This window comes from Pangasianodon hypophthalmus, chromosome 9 (genome assembly GCF_027358585.1).
Source record: "Pangasianodon hypophthalmus isolate fPanHyp1 chromosome 9, fPanHyp1.pri, whole genome shotgun sequence".
Classification (NCBI taxonomy): domain Eukaryota; kingdom Metazoa; phylum Chordata; class Actinopteri; order Siluriformes; family Pangasiidae; genus Pangasianodon; species Pangasianodon hypophthalmus.
The window spans coordinates 18,313,681-18,332,843 of record NC_069718.1 but is presented as its reverse complement, the minus strand read 5'-3'; the positions used below and the strand labels follow the sequence as shown (position 1 = coordinate 18,332,843).

At 38.5% G+C, this 19,163-nt stretch overlaps 2 protein-coding genes across 2 annotated transcripts; both read right to left on the bottom strand.

The window, feature by feature from the left end:
- Positions 1-1,727: 1,727 nt before the first annotated feature.
- Positions 1,728-9,369, bottom strand: ubl7a (ubiquitin-like 7a (bone marrow stromal cell-derived)). Its single transcript, XM_026918936.3, has 10 exons — positions 7,522-9,369; positions 7,297-7,416; positions 5,932-6,014; positions 5,758-5,842; positions 5,464-5,521; positions 5,182-5,315; positions 4,651-4,700; positions 4,391-4,567; positions 3,847-3,957; positions 1,728-3,641 (listed from the first exon to the last, which is right to left on the bottom strand). Exons 1-10 carry the CDS (start codon positions 7,703-7,705, stop codon positions 3,504-3,506), a joined length of 1,140 nt encoding a protein of 379 aa, XP_026774737.1. The 5' UTR covers positions 7,706-9,369; the 3' UTR covers positions 1,728-3,503.
- Positions 9,370-9,569: 200 nt separating this feature from the next.
- LOC113529627 (peroxisomal succinyl-coenzyme A thioesterase) lies at positions 9,570-16,020 on the bottom strand. The gene is made up of 10 exons (XM_026918934.3): positions 15,665-16,020; positions 15,475-15,574; positions 13,785-13,975; positions 13,471-13,640; positions 13,214-13,333; positions 12,902-12,984; positions 11,243-11,336; positions 11,086-11,166; positions 10,630-10,771; positions 9,570-10,293 (listed from the first exon to the last, which is right to left on the bottom strand). The coding sequence occupies exons 1-10, from the start codon at positions 15,858-15,860 to the stop codon at positions 10,181-10,183; spliced, it is 1,290 nt and encodes a 429-aa protein (XP_026774735.3). The 5' UTR covers positions 15,861-16,020; the 3' UTR covers positions 9,570-10,180.
- Positions 16,021-19,163: the final 3,143 nt, after the last annotated feature.

The following is a 19,163-nucleotide window of genomic DNA, read 5'->3' as shown; positions in this document are numbered from 1 at the left end:
TAGACAACTTAACATATGTAAAATGCACAAAAAACAAAATTGCAAATATTCTTATTGTAAACACATTTTTAAGTATTCAGCATAATTTTGAGAAAGGAATAATCATCAAAAATACCTTAAATACCATAAAGAAGTACTAAAAAAACAGACCAGACTACATATTCTAATAACCTATATATGCCTAGGATAAGTGTGAAAGAGACAGATGGAGGCACACTATATAAAAAGAAAATGATTTCAAAAATCTCAGAATAAAAACTTATTGTGTCAACAATATTCCCAACTGACTGGAAACAAGTAAGCTGGCTAGAAGTGAGCTATCTGGGAACAAAATAAAAAAGAATGTGCAATATTTCCATTCAGGCTCTTCCATTGTGTTGGAGTGGACAAACAGTTTTGGGGATTTTATACATTTTTTGTTTTCAGTTATGGGACCATAATATAATTTGGCAGAGGTGGCATGGAGGTGCAGTGGGTAGCGCTGCTGCCTCAAAGCTCCAGCTTCCAGTTTATTACTGAGCTCTTGTTACTGTCTATGTGGAGTTTTGCATGTTCTGCTTGTGCCTGTGTTCCTCATGACTGTGTGAATGTGCACGTGTGTGTTTGTGTGTGTGTGTGTGTGTGAGTGTGTGTGCATGGTTCTCTGCAATGGACTGGCATCCCATTCAGAGCATATTTCTGCCTCAAGCCCAGTGTTCCTGGGATAAGCTTTCAGTAACTGCTTTATCTTGTTCAGGGTTGTGGTGGATCCGGAGATCCAAAACAACCCTGAACAAGATAAAGCAGTTACTGAAAATGAATGAATGAATGATATTGATTATTGATCAACCACTGGTTGTGACCTATAGCAGATGGACTATAAACCAGCTTTAGCAGACACACTGAAATACCCAGAAACATCAGTGCAGTTAAAAAATCTCAGTGCTTTACTGTGATAGAGGCTGCTGTCTGGCATTTTTCTGCTTTCATTACTCTCTAAAATGTTTAAATGAAACTTTTCTAATCCAGGTAACCTACACAGGCCCATGGAACTTTCCTTTTTGAAATTATTTCTATTACCCCTCTACCTGTCTGTTGCCATCAGTATTTACTGTTGTTAGTTCAAACTTTTTTTTATTTTTTTTGCAGTGTTTCGAATGCTGGCAAATGAATAATAGAAATGTATAACCTTTTTAAAAACTGGTTTAATTATAATATTGTTCACTGTAAATAGTTCTGGTGAGTCCAACTATCTATAGCAACACTTTTGCACTTCAAGAAACACTTCTGCCTTCTATCAGGGAATTAATGTAAATATCATGTTATTCAACATCACTCGAGACAGGCTGATCATTTAATAATAATAATGCTACAATTGGTAAAGAGGGAAAAAAGGAAAATGTGGGCCTATAATAACTAATGAATGGCTTTCTGACCAATATGGCAACAGTGTACACTGCACCAGTGGGTTGCAACAATATCCAGGAAGTGGCCTGCATGACGTCATAGAGTCTTAAGCTCTATAAAGTAGCACTTTGATATCTTGTCTTGATTTGATCGAGTCTGATTAATGTTGATAAAGTCTCGGATAGTGTCCATTAGAAGTTAATAACATGTGCCATATGCACCACCAACTGGATGTTGTATGTTTTTAATGTGTTTTTTAATGTGTGTGTGTCATTCATTTCTGATTCCCTGTGACAGTAGTGAACAAACCCCCCAAACAGTACACATTCTGAACTAATACATAACTCTGGTTTCGAGATTTAATTCTTCAAACAGAATTATTTCCACAAAATATAATCACAAACGCCAATATTAGCAATGGCATAGCAGGACATAATGCAGTGCACTCCAGAATAACTGGCACCCTTCCTGAAAATGATTATCCAGCTAATAATATTTTCTCTCAAAAATATATGTGCCAAAAGTACTGACAACCCTAAGGAATAATTTAAATAAATACACATACAATTGTTATTCATGATAAGCATCCGTTATTATATATTATTATTATATTATATTATTGTATTTATATTATTAACACACAGCCCATCCACTTTAATAGGAACAGCTGTACACCTGCTTTATGCAGTTATGTAATCAGCCAATCAAGTGGCAGCAGCACAATGCATAAAATCATGCAGATACAGGTCAAGAGCTTAAGCTAATGTTAACATCACACATCAGGAGGAAGAAAAGTGTGATTTCTGTGACTTTACCCCTGGCATGGTTGTTGGTGGCAGATGGGCTGGTTTGAGTATTTCAGAAACTGCTGATCTCCTGGGATTTTCACACCATTCTGGAGATTGGTTTCTGAAATACTCATATATATATACATACATATATATATATATATATATATATATATATATATATATATATATATATATATATATATATATATATATATATATATATAAAGTACAGGTCCCCAGGAACATGTTCCCTGTTGCATCAGAGTTTTAGAATCGATTCTTACAGTTTAGTTGATTCTCTTTCAAAATCAACCATTAAGCATCACGTCACTTTCACAACAAAAAACTGGAAGCATTGCAAGAAAGAAGCCCCTCCTTAGATCATCTCACAACATGGTGGTCCAGGGGCTCTTGTGAAGACTGATAGCATTATGAATTCTTCTAAACACCAAGATATTTCTGCCCAAAACCTGGCTGCCTCTCCAGGAGGTTCAGGCCTTTTCACTGATAAACCTTTCAACAAACATACTTCTATATCAACCCAGAAATGGTTAAAAAACACAAAATGTTTTGCAATGACCATCTCAGTCTCCAGATTTTAACCCAAGTGAAAACCTGTGATGTTTTTAAATGTTCTGCATAGAAGATTAGACCAAGATCTCTATAGCTCTGTAGGAACAAACAAAGTGTTATTAGACAGGAAGAGAGGTTAGGTATCAAAATGGTCCCCACCCATAGTACTGATACTAATACTATAATTTTACCAATAATTTTAAACTCAATATTTTCATACAAAAAAGTTCAATGTTTTTTGTGCTTCCAGTCAAGGAGGGTGAAGGCTAACACATGCCTCCTCTCAGACACGTGAAGCCAGCCTTTTCAAACTGCTGCTCACGCTGCATCACAGGACCGCATAACACACACAGAGGAAAGTGCTATCTGCCCTCTTCCGCATGCATGAGCTCACAGACACCCATGATTGGCTGGTGTTTCTGTGATTGACAGTGTGCCACCCCTCCCACCCAGAGCGCACAGCTTTTGGACTCCCAGCCATGGGTGGCTGTGGCATTATCGGGAATCGAACTCGCAATCTCCAAACAACAAATAGAACGCTTTTCTGTCACACCACTCGGGAGCCAGGGTGCTGCTAATTCTGGAGGGAGCTGTATATTCACATAATTAGTGGAATTAAAATAAATAAAATATGTATGTTGGCATGTCAGGAAAAAAGTGTGAACAGCTTTTCTATTTAAAATATTTAAGAATAATTTGTACAGTTATAACTGCACAAATATTACAGAGTACATTCTTTGAGTGTGCAGCATTTCATGGAGCTCCCCCAGCAAAAATGAGCTCTAGGGCAGCTTGGATGTCTCCTCCAGTGGCCTGTAGGGCTCGCAGAATCAGCTCCTCATCCTGGATTCCCATATCGCGCAGTTGCTGGAGCTGAGATTGCCACTGACTCTAAACAAACACACAACCACATTCACCCAATGTCACATTTAAAAACCATCCCAATTCTTCCTATTCGCTCTTGCACACTTAAGTAATGCTTAGCAGCAATAGTAAACCCTGAGCATAGCTGCATTTTAACATCTTTAAGAAGTGGCACTTTGGAAATAAAGTGATGAAAATGATAATGAAAATGATAACATTTGGGAGTACTCACTTGCAGAGACGATATGCTAGACACCTGTAAGGCTTGCTGCAGGGCTTGGTTAAAAAGGTCATTTGTTATCGGAGTTCCTGCAGGGATAGGGGAAACCCCTGAAGAAGCTCCCTAGTGAAGATGTTGGAATACAAATCAGAATATGCAAAATCAAAAGTAAAATATAACCACACAAAAACCTAGCTCTGCCACCATCATTATATATTAATCACCCTATTAATTGAATGAGTTGCACCTAAAGGTGGTGTTTGTGTCAGAAATAATTTAAAAAAATGGGTTACATAGTTCCTAAAATTATTTAAAGTACAATTCCCCTTTATAGCCTATCAGGTTTATTTTACTTCAATACCCCAAATTAAACAATGGACACCAACAGTAAAAGTGTACAGTTAAGATTACTCTCTGCATGCAGGTTAAGCTGCTTCATGTTTGGATGAATATTTACATTAGATACGATTGTATACCATCCTGCATCTTTCATGGAGTAATTGCAATTAGTGTTCATATTCACTCAAATTTACTTCAGTCGGACAAAATAATGTACCTGGTTTCCTATGGTAGGAGTAACAGCACTGCTTTCTGGAGTGCTGGCTAGGGCCAGAGCTGTAGCGAGTTCACTCTGTGTGATTGGCCTGGGCCCTACTGCTCCACTGTAACCTAATGTAGCAGGCCTCAGGCCCGAAGAACCTGCAGAACTCGAAGATGGGCCACTGCGATTCCCCTGTTACAGATCAGAGCAGTTAACTGAGTGAAAAGAACAACTGCATATTCTGAATGATAAATATGTCTTAACTTATGGCTTACAGACTGGAATTCTTCCTCATCATCCGACATGCCTTCGAAGAGAAAACCACCTGCAAATGGAATAAGTATTTTTGTAGCGGGTGCTTTAAAGCATCATGATCCTCGATTATAGAGTCTTTGGAGTCTCAAAACTGTGACTATGAGACCTTTTAAGCTGATAAAATCTATTATGCCACTGATAGTAGGCAGAGTTGAGCTGCAACAAAATATGAGTAACAGTGTCATGTATTCAGTCGATGATACACTTTTAAAAGGCAGCGTTCAGAATACAGTTACTTTTTAAGAAAGTTAGCACCAGTGTTTCCCCATGTATAGGGAACCCCTACACATCCTACACAAGGAATATGTCCCCAGGATGTATTCTAAATAAGTTATTTGTTATGCCTTGTAATGGAATAATTCATTACTGAGTACTTGTTGGAAGGTACAGTATTCAGCTATCAACACTTTTTCAGAATATTGTCCAGCCTTGACAGTAGAACACTAAAGCTGAATCTAAGTGAAAGATCTTATTTTAAAACCCTGTTTTACCTGGCATTTCGCTGTAGGAGCTGGAGGATACATTTCTAGAGGAGCTGGCACTCTGCTGGGTGGGAACACTGCCAGCTACAGAATGCAACACCAGAATAATGGCATTAACCAATGCTGGGTGAGAGCTAATCAACCTAGTGGAGGCACAAAAAGATGGTGAAATAAACCTACTTTTAATTTACTACTTGTATCATTTTAAGAACTGTGTAATGAAAAGCTATGCCTTAACAAGTACATACAGCCAGAAAAGAACTGAAACTGAAGCAGTTTAATTTTACTCACATGTCAAGCATGTTTGGATCTGTGAATTGCACAAAGAGGTCCTTGTCTTGAAGCACACCTAAAAGACAACACTTCATATAAAACCAGGTGCTTCTGTGAGCATGCCATACTCTCACTATAATCTCACTATAATCATTGACTGTAAAACTGTATATAACTGTCTATTGTTTAAATTGTATTGCATTGCATCTGTTGTGTATATTGTGTAAATTGTATTCCAACATCAAGAAAAATTCTTTGTACACTTGTACTCGGCACAACATCCTCAAAGCTATAAATGAAGAGCTAGCCTACCTAGGGCCACTGCATCACTACTCAAGCCAGGTGTCGCCACAATGATTTGATCCAAAGACTCCTTGTTGTTCAGCATCTTAAAAACCTGAATAAAAGACAAGGATACACATTCTTTACTAAAACACATCAATTCCTCCACACAGAATGCTTGACTGGTACTACGGCTGATCATACTGAGTCTCTGTAGGCTGTGCTGGTGTGAAGAGCTGCCTGCAGGACACGAAATTCTCTTGCGGCTGTCACCCTGTCCACTGGCTCTAAAATGATACAAGAGGGGAGTACATTTAAAAACAGTACTGACCAAAGACCTATACAAACTGGACTTACAACAATGAAAACAAACCTACTAAGCTCTTAACCCAAACACATACACATCCAAAAAATACACAAACACAGCTCCTGCTCTCAAACTGAATCAAAAATTAATAAAAATGTGTTTTAAGCAGCCCCACCATTACAGCAGGGACAACTGGGTTGCTCCAAGACGGGGGCGAGAGGGGAACTAGAAGATCAGTTGACATGCAGAACAATTCATTCATTTATCTTCAGTAACCACTTTATCCTGCCCATCGCTCACTGCTGTGGTGGATCCGGGGCTTATACCAGGAACTCTGATTGTGAGACAGGAATATATCTGGGACACCAGTCCATCACAGGACACCATGCATACACTCATTTACACGTAGATTTAGTAGAGCCAGTCTACCTGACAACATGTTTCATCCCACCTCCCAAAAATGTGAATGTAGGTGGATTGGCTACAAGAATTGCCCTGAAGTGTGAATGAGTGTGTATGTGTGTTTATGGCATCTTGTTCGGGGTGTATGCCCACTGTTCCCAGGATAAACCAACTACTGATGATGAATAGATGGATCGATGGATGGATGGATGAAAGAATATTTAAGCCCCAATAACTATCAGTAATTGGCTACGTTTACATGCACATCAAATTTAAGGTCTATATTCGGGTTGCAGCCGTATTCCGAGTACGGTGTTTATATGTGTACAGGCATGGGAATATTCCTGTATACATGGCTGACGTAAGTATGCCTGAGTTGCCATTCCTAAATGCCTAGCCTACAGACAGGGGTGGATTTAGTGATTTGGGGGCCCTAGGCAAAATACAAAAATGGGGCTTCTTATTTAGTATTAATAATTAAATATATATATAATTTGCATTTTTAGGTGTCCCTTGGCTTCTGAGGGCCCAAGGCGGTTGCTTAGCTTTGCCCAGTACAAAGTCTGGCCCTGCATACAGATAAGCATCTGTTAGTACCCACGATTCCTTGCAGACTGAGCATGCACATATATCTCCTTTCAGTGGATTTTCTGAAAAAGGTGTTTACATACAATGAATTATTCCGATTAAAAACAGGCACATTCCAGGGGTGGGAATCAGAATTTGTGGAATCTGGTAAGAATATTGTCTTAATCCGAATCGGGCAATCGGATTACAGCGTTTACATGACTCAGTGCTAATCAGAATACTGCCAAATTCAGAGTAAGGTCTGAGTAGCCAGAGTCAGCACAGAGTCCTACCTGGGTGGATCTCAGGTTCTGGCCATGACTTTCTCAGGATGTGTACTGTTGATCCTGACTGGATCCCATAAGAATCTAAAGTGAGTTCATCCCTCAGCTTCCTGCCACAGTACACCAGCTCTGCAATGCACAGACAGCCTAATGGTCATGCGTTGCGTTTCACTAAGCAAACTCCTACGACAGGTGCTGAAATGGTGCTGAATTTCTGAGTCATGATTAACCCACCTATAAGCTCAGGGTCTGGAATGGCGTCCGGTAACTGCACTGAAACGAGCTGCTTGAGAGTCGCAACGCGGTACTGGCCCGGTGGGACATCACCAGGCTCTGCCTCAGGAAACTGCAGCACCGACTTCGGAACCGAGGGCTGGTCCATTAACTTCAGCGACAAACGCCACTCGGAAACCGCCATATTTCCGGTGCCAGAGGCAAACCCGTGAGTAATATATCACCCCAGCACCAACAGGAATTAGAGCAAGATACTCTGACTAATATTTAATTCTTAATGAGTGACGCCGGAAAGCGGGTTTAAGACACAAAAATAAACAACAATTCTAAAAAAAAAAAAAGACGTATTCTTTTAAATTCTTATAAAATATATCTAGTCACTCTGTTACAGTCATGAACTTGTACACTCTGCAAAATCATCCTTGTTTTCATTCTTGTTTTGTGCGGAATGACGTAAGCACTGAACGTTATGGTGCTTATGGGATTTGTAGTCAAAATGGCTTTAAACGCGCCATCTCTGTTGTAGTTTCTAGCTTTCAATGACCTATGAACGGATGGGGTCGCTGTGGTTTACAGGCAAAAAAAGGGTCAAAGCCAATAGGAAGAAGGAATGATGGGATTATTGCAAATCCATAAATAAATAAAATATGATAGTCAGGATTAAAACATTTTACATCACTGTGATTGAATGTTAATTATAAATTGTTTAAATGTAAGTCTACCATTTACACTTTGCTTAATTGTTTAATCACCATCGTCATTAGCAGGACTCTTTCTATTCTGTACTCATCATTGGGATATTTTGTCAGGCAGATCTGTGTTTATGCTGTCATGCTGTTATCCACAATAGCAGATGGCTGCTTGGTTGGATGTGCTTTTCAGTGAGTGTCATTGCCACAGAGCATACACTACATGCTGGAGCAGGGTTGACAGAGACTCAGGGAAATGGCAGCATTTGCAATTTACCCCGATAATGGTAGCTGATATTCACCAAAATCCGGGATTTTCCATTCCAAACGCAAGGATTAAATCAAGATCAGTTAATTTAACAATTCGGGCTCTGAAACAAACCTGCAAAATGGCAGATCTAGAAGTGTTAAGCCTGAACCTTCCTGAAAGTTTATTGCAGATTGAGACCAGATGATTGGGTCACTTATCAGTCAACTAATCCTGTCTCTAAAGTGCTCTGCAGCATTAAAAGAAGATGCCATGGCAAATGGAGCCAACTTTTACACCAGCTGAGCCACTGCAGTGTGTCCTCCTTTTCTGCAAAAGCATTTCTTTTGTATTAATAACTGGTCTTAAGTGTTTTAATTTTTGGATTAGTGTTGGCTTGCTTTCATTATGAATACAATGGATATAGATAGTGTACACACCCCTATTAAAATGGCAGGTTTTTGTCACATGCAGAGTAAGCAGTGCTTCTCAGATATTCCTGCAGCTCCTTAAATGTTGCTGTTAGTCTCTTGGCAGCCTCCCTGGTAAGTTTTTGTCTTGTCCTTTTGTAAATTTTGGAGGGACATCCTGAAACCAAGATGTCAAGAAAATCCTACAGAAACAGCTGGTCGTTATTTGGGGTTTAGTTGATTTCCCACGTGAAAACTCACTAAGATAAATAAGGCATGCTTTACATAAGCCACAGCTACAAAGGTCCAATCTGCAAAACCAAATCAGTCCTATGCATATAATCCACAATCAGTTGTATCAGAAAATGTGTTAAAAACTTACAGTTGTGCTGTCTGAAAAGTTCCTCTGAAAGCTGTTAAGTTTTTTAAGTCTAGATTTAGGTTAAAATAATACTTGTGAAGTTTGTTTAAAAAATACCTATGAAATGTGTAATACCTTACATGGCTTTGCTTAGGTTTAAATACTGTAAAGCTGTTTTTTAGTAGGCTATAAAGATTTTCACAGTAGGCTATAGAGCCCAGGGAGGGAAGGAAAAAATGATATCTGTATTCACATGTACAACGTTATACATTAAATTATATTAGTAATATACATTAATTATTCATTTATTAATTATGTGGACTAATGTGTACACATAAACATGCATACAAATCTTTTATTATATAACATTTATAAAGATTGCACTTTTAGATACGTTTTATCTTCCTGAAATTTTAGTCAAGCTGATAAATAGCAATTCCTTGGTGGAGAACAGTATCAGAACTTTGACTAATTCAGTCTGTCATTGTCAGGACATTTTATGAACCCTTTTGATGACTTTGGCAGTCTGGAACGCAAGTCTGGAAGTGCAATGGAATGTTAAGTATGTAACCGTGGATGTATGACTGGAGGACTGCTGATACATGTTGGTGACTTGCGTTGATAAGAACAGCCACGGGACGAACTTGATGTCACAGGCACCATTTATAGGGTACCAGCATGGCGTCACGGTCATAAGGTAGTAGTGGTCACTAGGTCACTAGTCTTAGGGAAGGATACAGACCTGGTGGTCCTCCGCTTAGTCATAAGTTACATACATTACCTTCCATTTTTAAATGAAATTTTAACCACAGATTTATGATCTGATTATTGTTCTTCAATAGCTGATATAAGGCACAACATAATATGAAATGATAAGAAATCTGGAGAAGACTCTTGAGCTCCCTTTTCACCAGTGAGCCACATTCTGGAAATAAATGTTTTCACATTGGTTTTAATCACTTGTGTTGCTGTAGAGGTGCTGCTCCAAAAAGGCCAGGATTTTGTGCCAGGAATCTTCCTGAGCTTGACTGTGAGCCTCCGTCTGTCCACCCCACAGCACCATCACTGCAACAAAAACCATGAGATCCATCAAAATGCAATCTGCTCTACTCTTGCTAACAATGTTTCAATTATTACTTAACATTCATGTGCAGCGATCAGCTCAGTATTAGTAAACCAACTAAAGAGCCTCTGAGAAGAGAATCTGTTGTGCACATACATTTAATTAACAAGGATGATGAGGTAAAATTAAACCCTGCAAAAATGTTGAACTCCAGAACGTAGTCATAAAGATTGTTCAAAAAGTTCTCTTATTCGCACTGGTCTAAACTGAGCAGCAAAATTTCAGTTCAGAAGCACAGTCTTTTTTCATTAAACATTAAACTTCAGTCAGTACATAACCTTTAGTCCTTGTCTCTGCCAACATGAAGTTGCTGGCTTGGCAATGTGGAGTGTAAGGAGGCTCGATGAGGTGGCCGGCTCCAGGGTAGGTTAAAACGGTCAACAGGTGACTATTACCAGCTCGCTCCATCATCTGCTTCATCTGGAAGGGGAAATGGAGGAAGGGGAAAGGGATGGGATGGACACTAATCCTAAATTACATCTATAATCTCTGTGTTAAAGGTGTGATCCAGAACCCCACAACTCTGCTGTTATTTCTTTACTTTAAAAGACAAAAGGAAACTTTTTGAAAAGGAAACAGCCTAAATGAGAAAAAATGCAAAATGTTAAAATTGTACAGTGGTGTGGGACAAATTTGGGACTGGCAATCCTACTTAGATTTAAAATGGTTTAAAAAATGGTTTATCTTTATGAACAAAATATTGATCAGGAAACTACACCAGTGCCTCTACTTACATCATCTGCTGACTCTGATGCTGGGCAATTTTGATCATCTTCCCCAACAATCAGTAAAATGGGACATTTGATACGATCTACCTGGTCAAAACAAACACAGTTACTCAATCAGCAAAAATTCAAAACATTAGAAATATACTATTTCATGAACCCTTACTTCAACTTTGTTCAAAGGGTCATCTGGTATTGGTAGCAGAGGAGCTCGCCAAATTTGTCTCTGTTCCTTATCATAGTGGGGTTTCTTGGTCAATCTTAAGAATATGACAGATTTGTTTTACCTGAAACTGTCTATAAGCAGGAAAAAATACAAACAAAGAAAATAGCCCAGGCTGTAGAAGCAAATAGTTTGCAGCATTAAAAAGCACATAGACTTACAATTGAGGCCAAAAATGGTTATTCACCTAGGCTAAAGATATTCGATCTCAGTTCACACATTTCATGTTACCATACATTTCTTTTGGCAACTTAGTTAAAGCTCGATTTTGTTTACATCAGAGGTAATTTTAAAAGAATTTATTAGCGACAGATTTATTTCAGCTTTAATTCACTATATCAGAATTCCAGTGGGTCAAACGTTTGCACACACCAAGTTGACTGTCTATCTAAACAGTCTGGAAGATTCCAGAAATGTATGTAATGACTTTTAGAAGCTTCTGATTGGCCAACTGTCATAATTAGGAGTGCATCTGTAGCTGATTTAGAGCCAGGGCCTTTTTGCCCTTGATGCCATGGGAAAATCCAAGCAACTTAGCCAAGACCTCAAAAAAAAAATTGTGGACCTCCAAAACTCCTTAGGAGCAATTTCCAAACAACAGAACATGCCACAACCATCTGTACACACAACTGTGTACAATTATAAAAATCTTGGGACCATAAAGATACTGCATCGTTCAGGAAAGAGGCACAAAGTATCTCCCAGGGATGAACAAAGGTTAAACTGAACCCCAAGACAACAACAAAGGAACTGGTGAAGGAGTTGAAGGCATAACGTATACAGTGTATACATCTTCCTTCCTAACGTATAAGTGTATACATTTACCATTAAGAGAGTCCTACATCGCCATGGCCTGAAAGGCTGCTGTGCATGGAACAAGCCCCTTCTCCCAGACTGGCATAAAAAAGCCAGACTGAAGTTTGCAGGTGATGACAAGGAAGAATAGCCTTTTGGAGGCATATTCTCTGGTCAGATGAAACAAATATTGAACTGTTTGGCCATAATGATCAGTGAATGATGAATCCTAAGAACACCATCCCAACTGTGAATAAAAGTTCACATCTGTCTCTTAGCTATTATTTTGAAATGACCTCTTATGGAAATAAAGTAGATAAACTAATTGACTTAACACAGGAAATGTATGGTAACACGAAATGTGAGGAGTTAGAATTGAGTTTAAATATCTTCAGCCTAGGTTTACATAAACTTTTGGCCTCAACCGTATGTATAGGCATGTGTTTGGATGTCTGTAATTCAGGGAAGAATTCACATTCATCATTATAATCAAGAGGCAATAAAAATGCTGAAAACAAGCAGATGCCCATATGATAAAAGTTACATAATTTAGCCTTACTTCCAAAACTATGCAAGTCTTTTGGAATATAGAATGTGGAATTAACACACTGAGCGAAAAAAACCATCAACTTATACTCATATACTCATTAAATGCTCATAGAAGCCAGTAAGGTACATTGCAACCATATGGTAAGTGCACATAATGAAACAGCACCTCTTTTCATAAGCTTAAAAAATATGAAACATTAAGCTTACATGGAATGTAATCTATCACAAATCTATCATTAAATGTAATCTATCACTCACCTTTTGACCAGTCCTGAGATATCAACCAGTGATCCACTGACAGGTATAGCATGGCTTCCACTAATACACACTATACACCTGGGCTGAAAAAGAGTAAGTAATAGTGAGTAAGTCACAAAACAGCTGCAATAAAAAAAAAACACCAATATCATCTCAGATTAATGGAAAGACACAAACATATCTACAGTAATATATACAAGCTTCATACAAGGTCGAAACAAGCACATTCAAATGATTCTCTTAATAAGCCAAATGCTTTTTAAATCAAGGGTACTGTTGTAATAAAGACAAACATTAAAGATTTTGGCCTACCTTTATCACTGAAGAATACGCCGCCATGTACATGGTCAAAAAAGCACCATATGACAAACCCACAATGGCGAGTCTTTCAGGGGACACCTGTGGATGCTGCCTCAGCACAGTGATGGCTGCCTAAGAGATTACAAGGGATGCAATGTTGTAACACTGCATTCAAGTGTGACTTCTCTTAAATATTTTCTTAGCCTTGTTTTAATTTATATAAATGCACAATTATACTACCCATATATTGTAATATAAGAGACCAATACCTCAAAATAGTCAATCTCCACATGCCGCGGCTTTCCACCAGCATCCGTTTCAGCACTATACTCTAAAGATAATGAGACGTAGCCTCTGGATGCTAGTAGAGCAGAGCGATACTCGACTAGACCCCCTCCTCCACCCCAGAGGTCCAGCACAGCAGGAAAAGGACCAGGACCTAGAGAGGAATATATGTTCTGCAGCACACACTCTCATACTGTTTTTTCCTATAATTTCATAATCAAATACGAAATCTTGTTGATATGACCAGGTATTCAAATATGGCAAGTTCATCTCATCTCCTATTACATAAGGGTTGTACCTGGTGGGATAAAAAGAGTCCCCTTTAATCCTTTGTCCGTAACATCAACTCTCTGAACTCCAGGGGCCATGTACCACCGCTGTGCCACAACTGATGCTATAGGAGCTTTCTCCTGGAAGCCGTGTGTTAAGTGGTCTTTGTACACAGATATGTGCACATCAGACTGTGCCTGGACATCCTTCTTCCTCAATCTTTCAAAAGTATAAATACATACATAGAATAGTCATTTGCACAGCTGTTCATTGCTATAAAATGTGAGTGGAAGTTTAAGGATGACTTGGTAATTGGAAAAATGTTGAATATCAGCCAATCAGATTAATTCAGGCATTTGACAGGTTTACTGTTGTCAAAAAAAATTGATTGTTATCATCGCGACCTTTATATTTTGTTATATTCTGTTTTATCCAATTAAGCTTGTACATGTATAACTAAGTGTTTTGTATTTGTTTTTAAAAAGGTCCCATAAAACTTGTTTGAACTTGAAGATAATTGTTGTGTTTTTTGTGGGATGGAGGGTGGTGGTAGTACTAGGGCTGTTAATTAATGAGTGGTCGATTAACTGTCTTTGAGAAGTTAGTGAACTACATTATAAAATTTAGCAACATGCAGTCTTTGATTAGGCTAATTTAAGTTCTTAGCTAGATTTATTACAATTTTAAATGCTCCACAATGCATTATTGCAATGTAATTACTGAGCATGGAATGTCACAATAATTTACATGAAACACAAAGAAACCGTGATACATGAACCAGACAATATGGAGTACTGTATGGGAGCATTTTCCAAATAAAGATGACAGTATTGCTGGTTCCTTCACAACAGGTATTGTTGACAGTATTGCTGGTCTTACAGTTAAAAGGTGCACACAAGACTCAGTCCTGAACACGTTCACATGCTTTTTTTTCTTAGATAAAAACCCAGTAGATCTGTGGATTTGCTCCCTGGGACTTTTCATCCCAAGGATTTGTGGATGTTCCAGCAGTGCTTTTTTAATCAAATAAAGCTAAATGTGAGTCCAAATTAACCTATGCATATTATACTGAAGTTTCAAAAAAGTTGAATTCCAAAGAATAAATTCCAAAAAAATAGGAATGTTTGCAATTTCATTTTCCTTTAGTCAATTCTCAATAAAGAAATGTTTGAGGAGAAATATGCATTTTGTATTTTCTATTTTATAGACCTTGCAAGTTGCACTGCATTGTTTTCATTAACCTTACCAGCGCTCAGTCTGTGTTATTGTAGCTCATTGGTTAAGCTGATAAACTACTGCTCAGTAGGTTCTGAGTTCAAATCCCATCACTGCCAAGCTCCCACTGCTGGACCCTTGAGCAAAGCCCCTACCTCTCAACTGTTCAGTTGTATAAATGAGATAAATGTAAGTCACCTTGGATAAGGGTGTCTGCCAAATGAAGTCAGTCAATCATATTCCTTAAATTCTGCCACCCTATAGTAGGCCTAAAATAGGCTGCTGTGAGCAAGATGGATTGCTCAATGTTAAATCAGCTAACTAAAGAACTAAAGAATCAGTAATGCTGCATTTAGATTGTTTTCCATGGTAGCCTTTGAATGAATATCAGACTTTCTACTCTCAGGCTACTCTCAATGTTTAAACAATGTCAAAAATCAATGTTGTGTCACTTATGTACATTCGACTTTGAGTGTCATTTTACTGTCTGGGATGTTTTTAACCTGAGGCCTGTCCTACTTCCAGGAATGGGTTTCATACTCCACAGCAGACCCATGGGTTTAACTCCGTCATATGATCCACCAAGACTGGCATCTTTACATACTGAAACACAGCAGATTGTGTGTTAGTGCTTACCTGCACACAAGGTGTAATAACTTATGAACCAGACTCATGAAAATGGTTTATATGCACCTGTGACAGTTCCTAAATCATCGCTAATATAGTGACCAAAACCTTCCCAAAAATCTCCATCCTCTGCGTGAAGCAGCGCGTGCAGCGTGACTCGAACCCCGGGCAGTAAACCGCGCACGCGCACGTCGAGCCTTTCATCCAGCATGCAGCGAAGCGGACGGACCCACAGCAACGGGCGCAGAAACTGTTGGATCATTTCCTACGACTGAAAACAAGTAAACATATAAACTCGAGTCTGTTTATGACCTTCACATGTAGCACACGTTAAACGTGTAGGGCGAGGTACTGGGTCGCCAGCAGCTCACAGTGACCGGATTTAAAGAGTATGTCCAGCCTCAGTTTCTGCTAGTCTCCGCCCTCCTGACTTTCTTAATACGGAAGTCCAGAAAAGCTGTGCCTTGTTCCCCCCCGCCCCCGTTTTTTCTCGAGATCACGACTTATTTTTCTCATTTGTCGAAATGTATTATGTATGGACATACAGTAATACTGTAATCAGGGTATATTTAGCACAAAATAGTTGGCACAGTGGAAGAGTTGCAGCCTTATAACCCAAAGGGTGTGCAATTGATTCTGAGCTTGGGTGACAGTGTTATGTTTGACTCCTTTTCCCCCAGATTTCCCTTTATAAATAAAAAAGGACATCTAGCAACAGGGTGGTCCAACGCCTCGCAGCTCCAGGGTCCCTGGTATTGTTTGTGTTCCTTTGGATTCTCTGGTTTCCTCCCATCTCCCAGAAACATGCCAGAAGGTGAACTGGCTCCTCTAAATTGCCTCTAGGTGTGAATGTGTCGAATGAGGAATGAGAGAGAGAGAGAGAGAGAGATTCATCCTACCTACCCTGGAGAAGATAATTCCTAAGCTGTGCCACTGTATTCTCTTCACTGGAGGCTGCACACGGTTTCTGGCAGATACCCTATCCACCCTGAGAGTAAGCTCACCACCTTTATTGGCCGGATACTGTTTCAGAAGTCTACCATTCACCATAACTAGCACTCCAGAACTCTTTCACTGAATGATGACAGAGACGCTGCATGGTCTAAAGGGGATAATGGTATTCCTGGACAACATCCATGTGCGTGGCAAAACTACTGCAGAACATGATTTTCATGTTCAAAAGGGTATCGCAGTATAAAATCTACAGGGCTAATGCTGAATAAGGGCAGGCACTTTTTTGCAAAACACCTTAGTTTCCAGGGTTACATGATCAACCAAACAAGAGGTGTAAACAAGGTGGAGGCAGCTAGCTCCACCTTAAAACCTCCAAGAAATGAAGAGGGTCCTGTGTATGGTAATTTTAAATAAAAGTGTGTCTGGACATGGAAACATATTTAGCAAGTGCATTTTATTCATGCTTAAAGAGAAATAAAAGCTTCTGAGACAGTATATGCTTAAAGATAAAAGTCTCTGAGACTAGGTTTGCACATTTAAGTGAAAAGCTTTGTATTTTATATATATATATATATATATATATATATATATATATATATATATATATATATAAAATATATAATATATATATATATATATATATATATATATATATATATATATATACACACATATATATATATATATATATATATATATATATATATATATATATGTGTGTGTGTGTGTGTGTGTATGTATATATATATATATATATATATATATATATATATATATATATATATATATATATATATATGTATACACACACACATTTATTTATTTATTTAGTTAGTTAGTTAGTTAGTTATTTAAAGCTGGGTACGTATTAATATGTGACCTCACTCACCGAAACTGGACAGCTGAAGACTGGAAAAAGACCAGGTCATTTTTTTTCTAATCTTCAACTGTCCACTTTGGGTGAGTCTGTGCCCATGATAGCCTCAGATTCCTCTTCTTGGCTGACAGGAGTGGAAGTCTTCTGGTGTTGTAGCCCATCCACCTCAAGGTTCGATGTTTTGTGCATGCTGAGTTGCTTTTCTGCTCACCATGGTTGTAAAGCGTGATTATTTGAGTTACTATATTCTTCCTGGCAGCTCGAATCAGTCTGGCCATTTTCCTCTGACGTCTCTTATCAACAAGGCGTTTCCACCTACAGAACTGTCACTCACTACATTCTGTGTAACCTATAGAGACTGTTGTGTGTGAAATGTCCAGTAGACCAGCAGTTTCTGAAATACTCAAACCAGCCCATCTGTTAACCAACAACCATGCCACGATCAAAGTCACAGAGATCCCACTTTTTCCCCATTCTGATGTGAACATTAACTGAAGCTCTTGACCTGTATCTGCATGATTTTATGCATTGCGCTGCTGCCACATGATTGGCTGATTTGATAACTGCATGAATGTGCAGTTGTACAGGTGTTCCTAATAAAGTGGACAGTGAGTCAGGTAATCAGGTTACACTGAAATCATAAATTAAAGTCACGTATTTACATAAAATTAGCATGTGCATTTACCCTTCACCTATGTCTGTTTACACCAGCAGTTTTAGGTTAGCAGAGTGTATTTTACCCTGAGGTGATTTCTGATTTCTGAGGTCTTTTCACTTGAGACCCTGTGAAATGCTGCTGCTTTGTGTTTGGTCTCTTTTCAGGTCAGTTGTTTTTTTCTTTCTAACAACAGGGAAAGCCTTTTGAGGTTAGCCAACAGTTATTTCAGGAATGTGCAGAATACACTCTCCCCAATGCTGGCCCATTGAGCCTTATTGGAACAAATTAATGTTACAATCCAGTGCCTTTGGTTATGTGACATTTGGCAAATACTGTTCACAACTATCCTGCATGAGTTACAGTTTAAAGCTCTAGAAGAGCTACTGATACGTAATCCTTTTCTTGGGCATAACAAACACCAGTGTGCTGGTGAGACTCAAACAAGTCCATGTCAACCATAGAGAGAGAATCATGGCTAACGGGACAAAATGTACAAAAACAGAAACTCCACTTTTAACTTTAAAGTTTTAATTTAACTTTACTGTATATCTTTAAACAATCCCACCTTACATTTTGTAATTTGTATTTGGTAAAATAAATTGCATGGCAGTCATTACAGCATTTCCGTTAGTATCGCAAAACAAATATTTATGTGTGAAAGTCGTTAAACAGTGAAAGTGGCTAAACTGTGAAGACAGTCTGCCTAAAGAAAATGTTTTAATTTCTAACTTACTAACTAAGTATGCTTTTCACAGTGAACATTATGCTTTTGTCATGTTATGGAGGTGAAGGCGGATGCAAGTGCAGATTATTTATTAAGGAAAGTGTTAACAAAACAACAAAGATGTGAAAACAAGGATAATACACATAAACTGTGGATACAAGGCAAGAACATACAGACTAGGGGCGATACGGTGATACACACAACAACACAAGCATTACAACACACGCTTGACAACTAGACACTGACAAACTAGGCCTATATTTAGTGGTGTTAATCACGGTAACACGAGACACTTTTTTATTTGCAAAGAAAACAGCACTACATTTGAGATACAAAGAGCATAAAGAAAAGA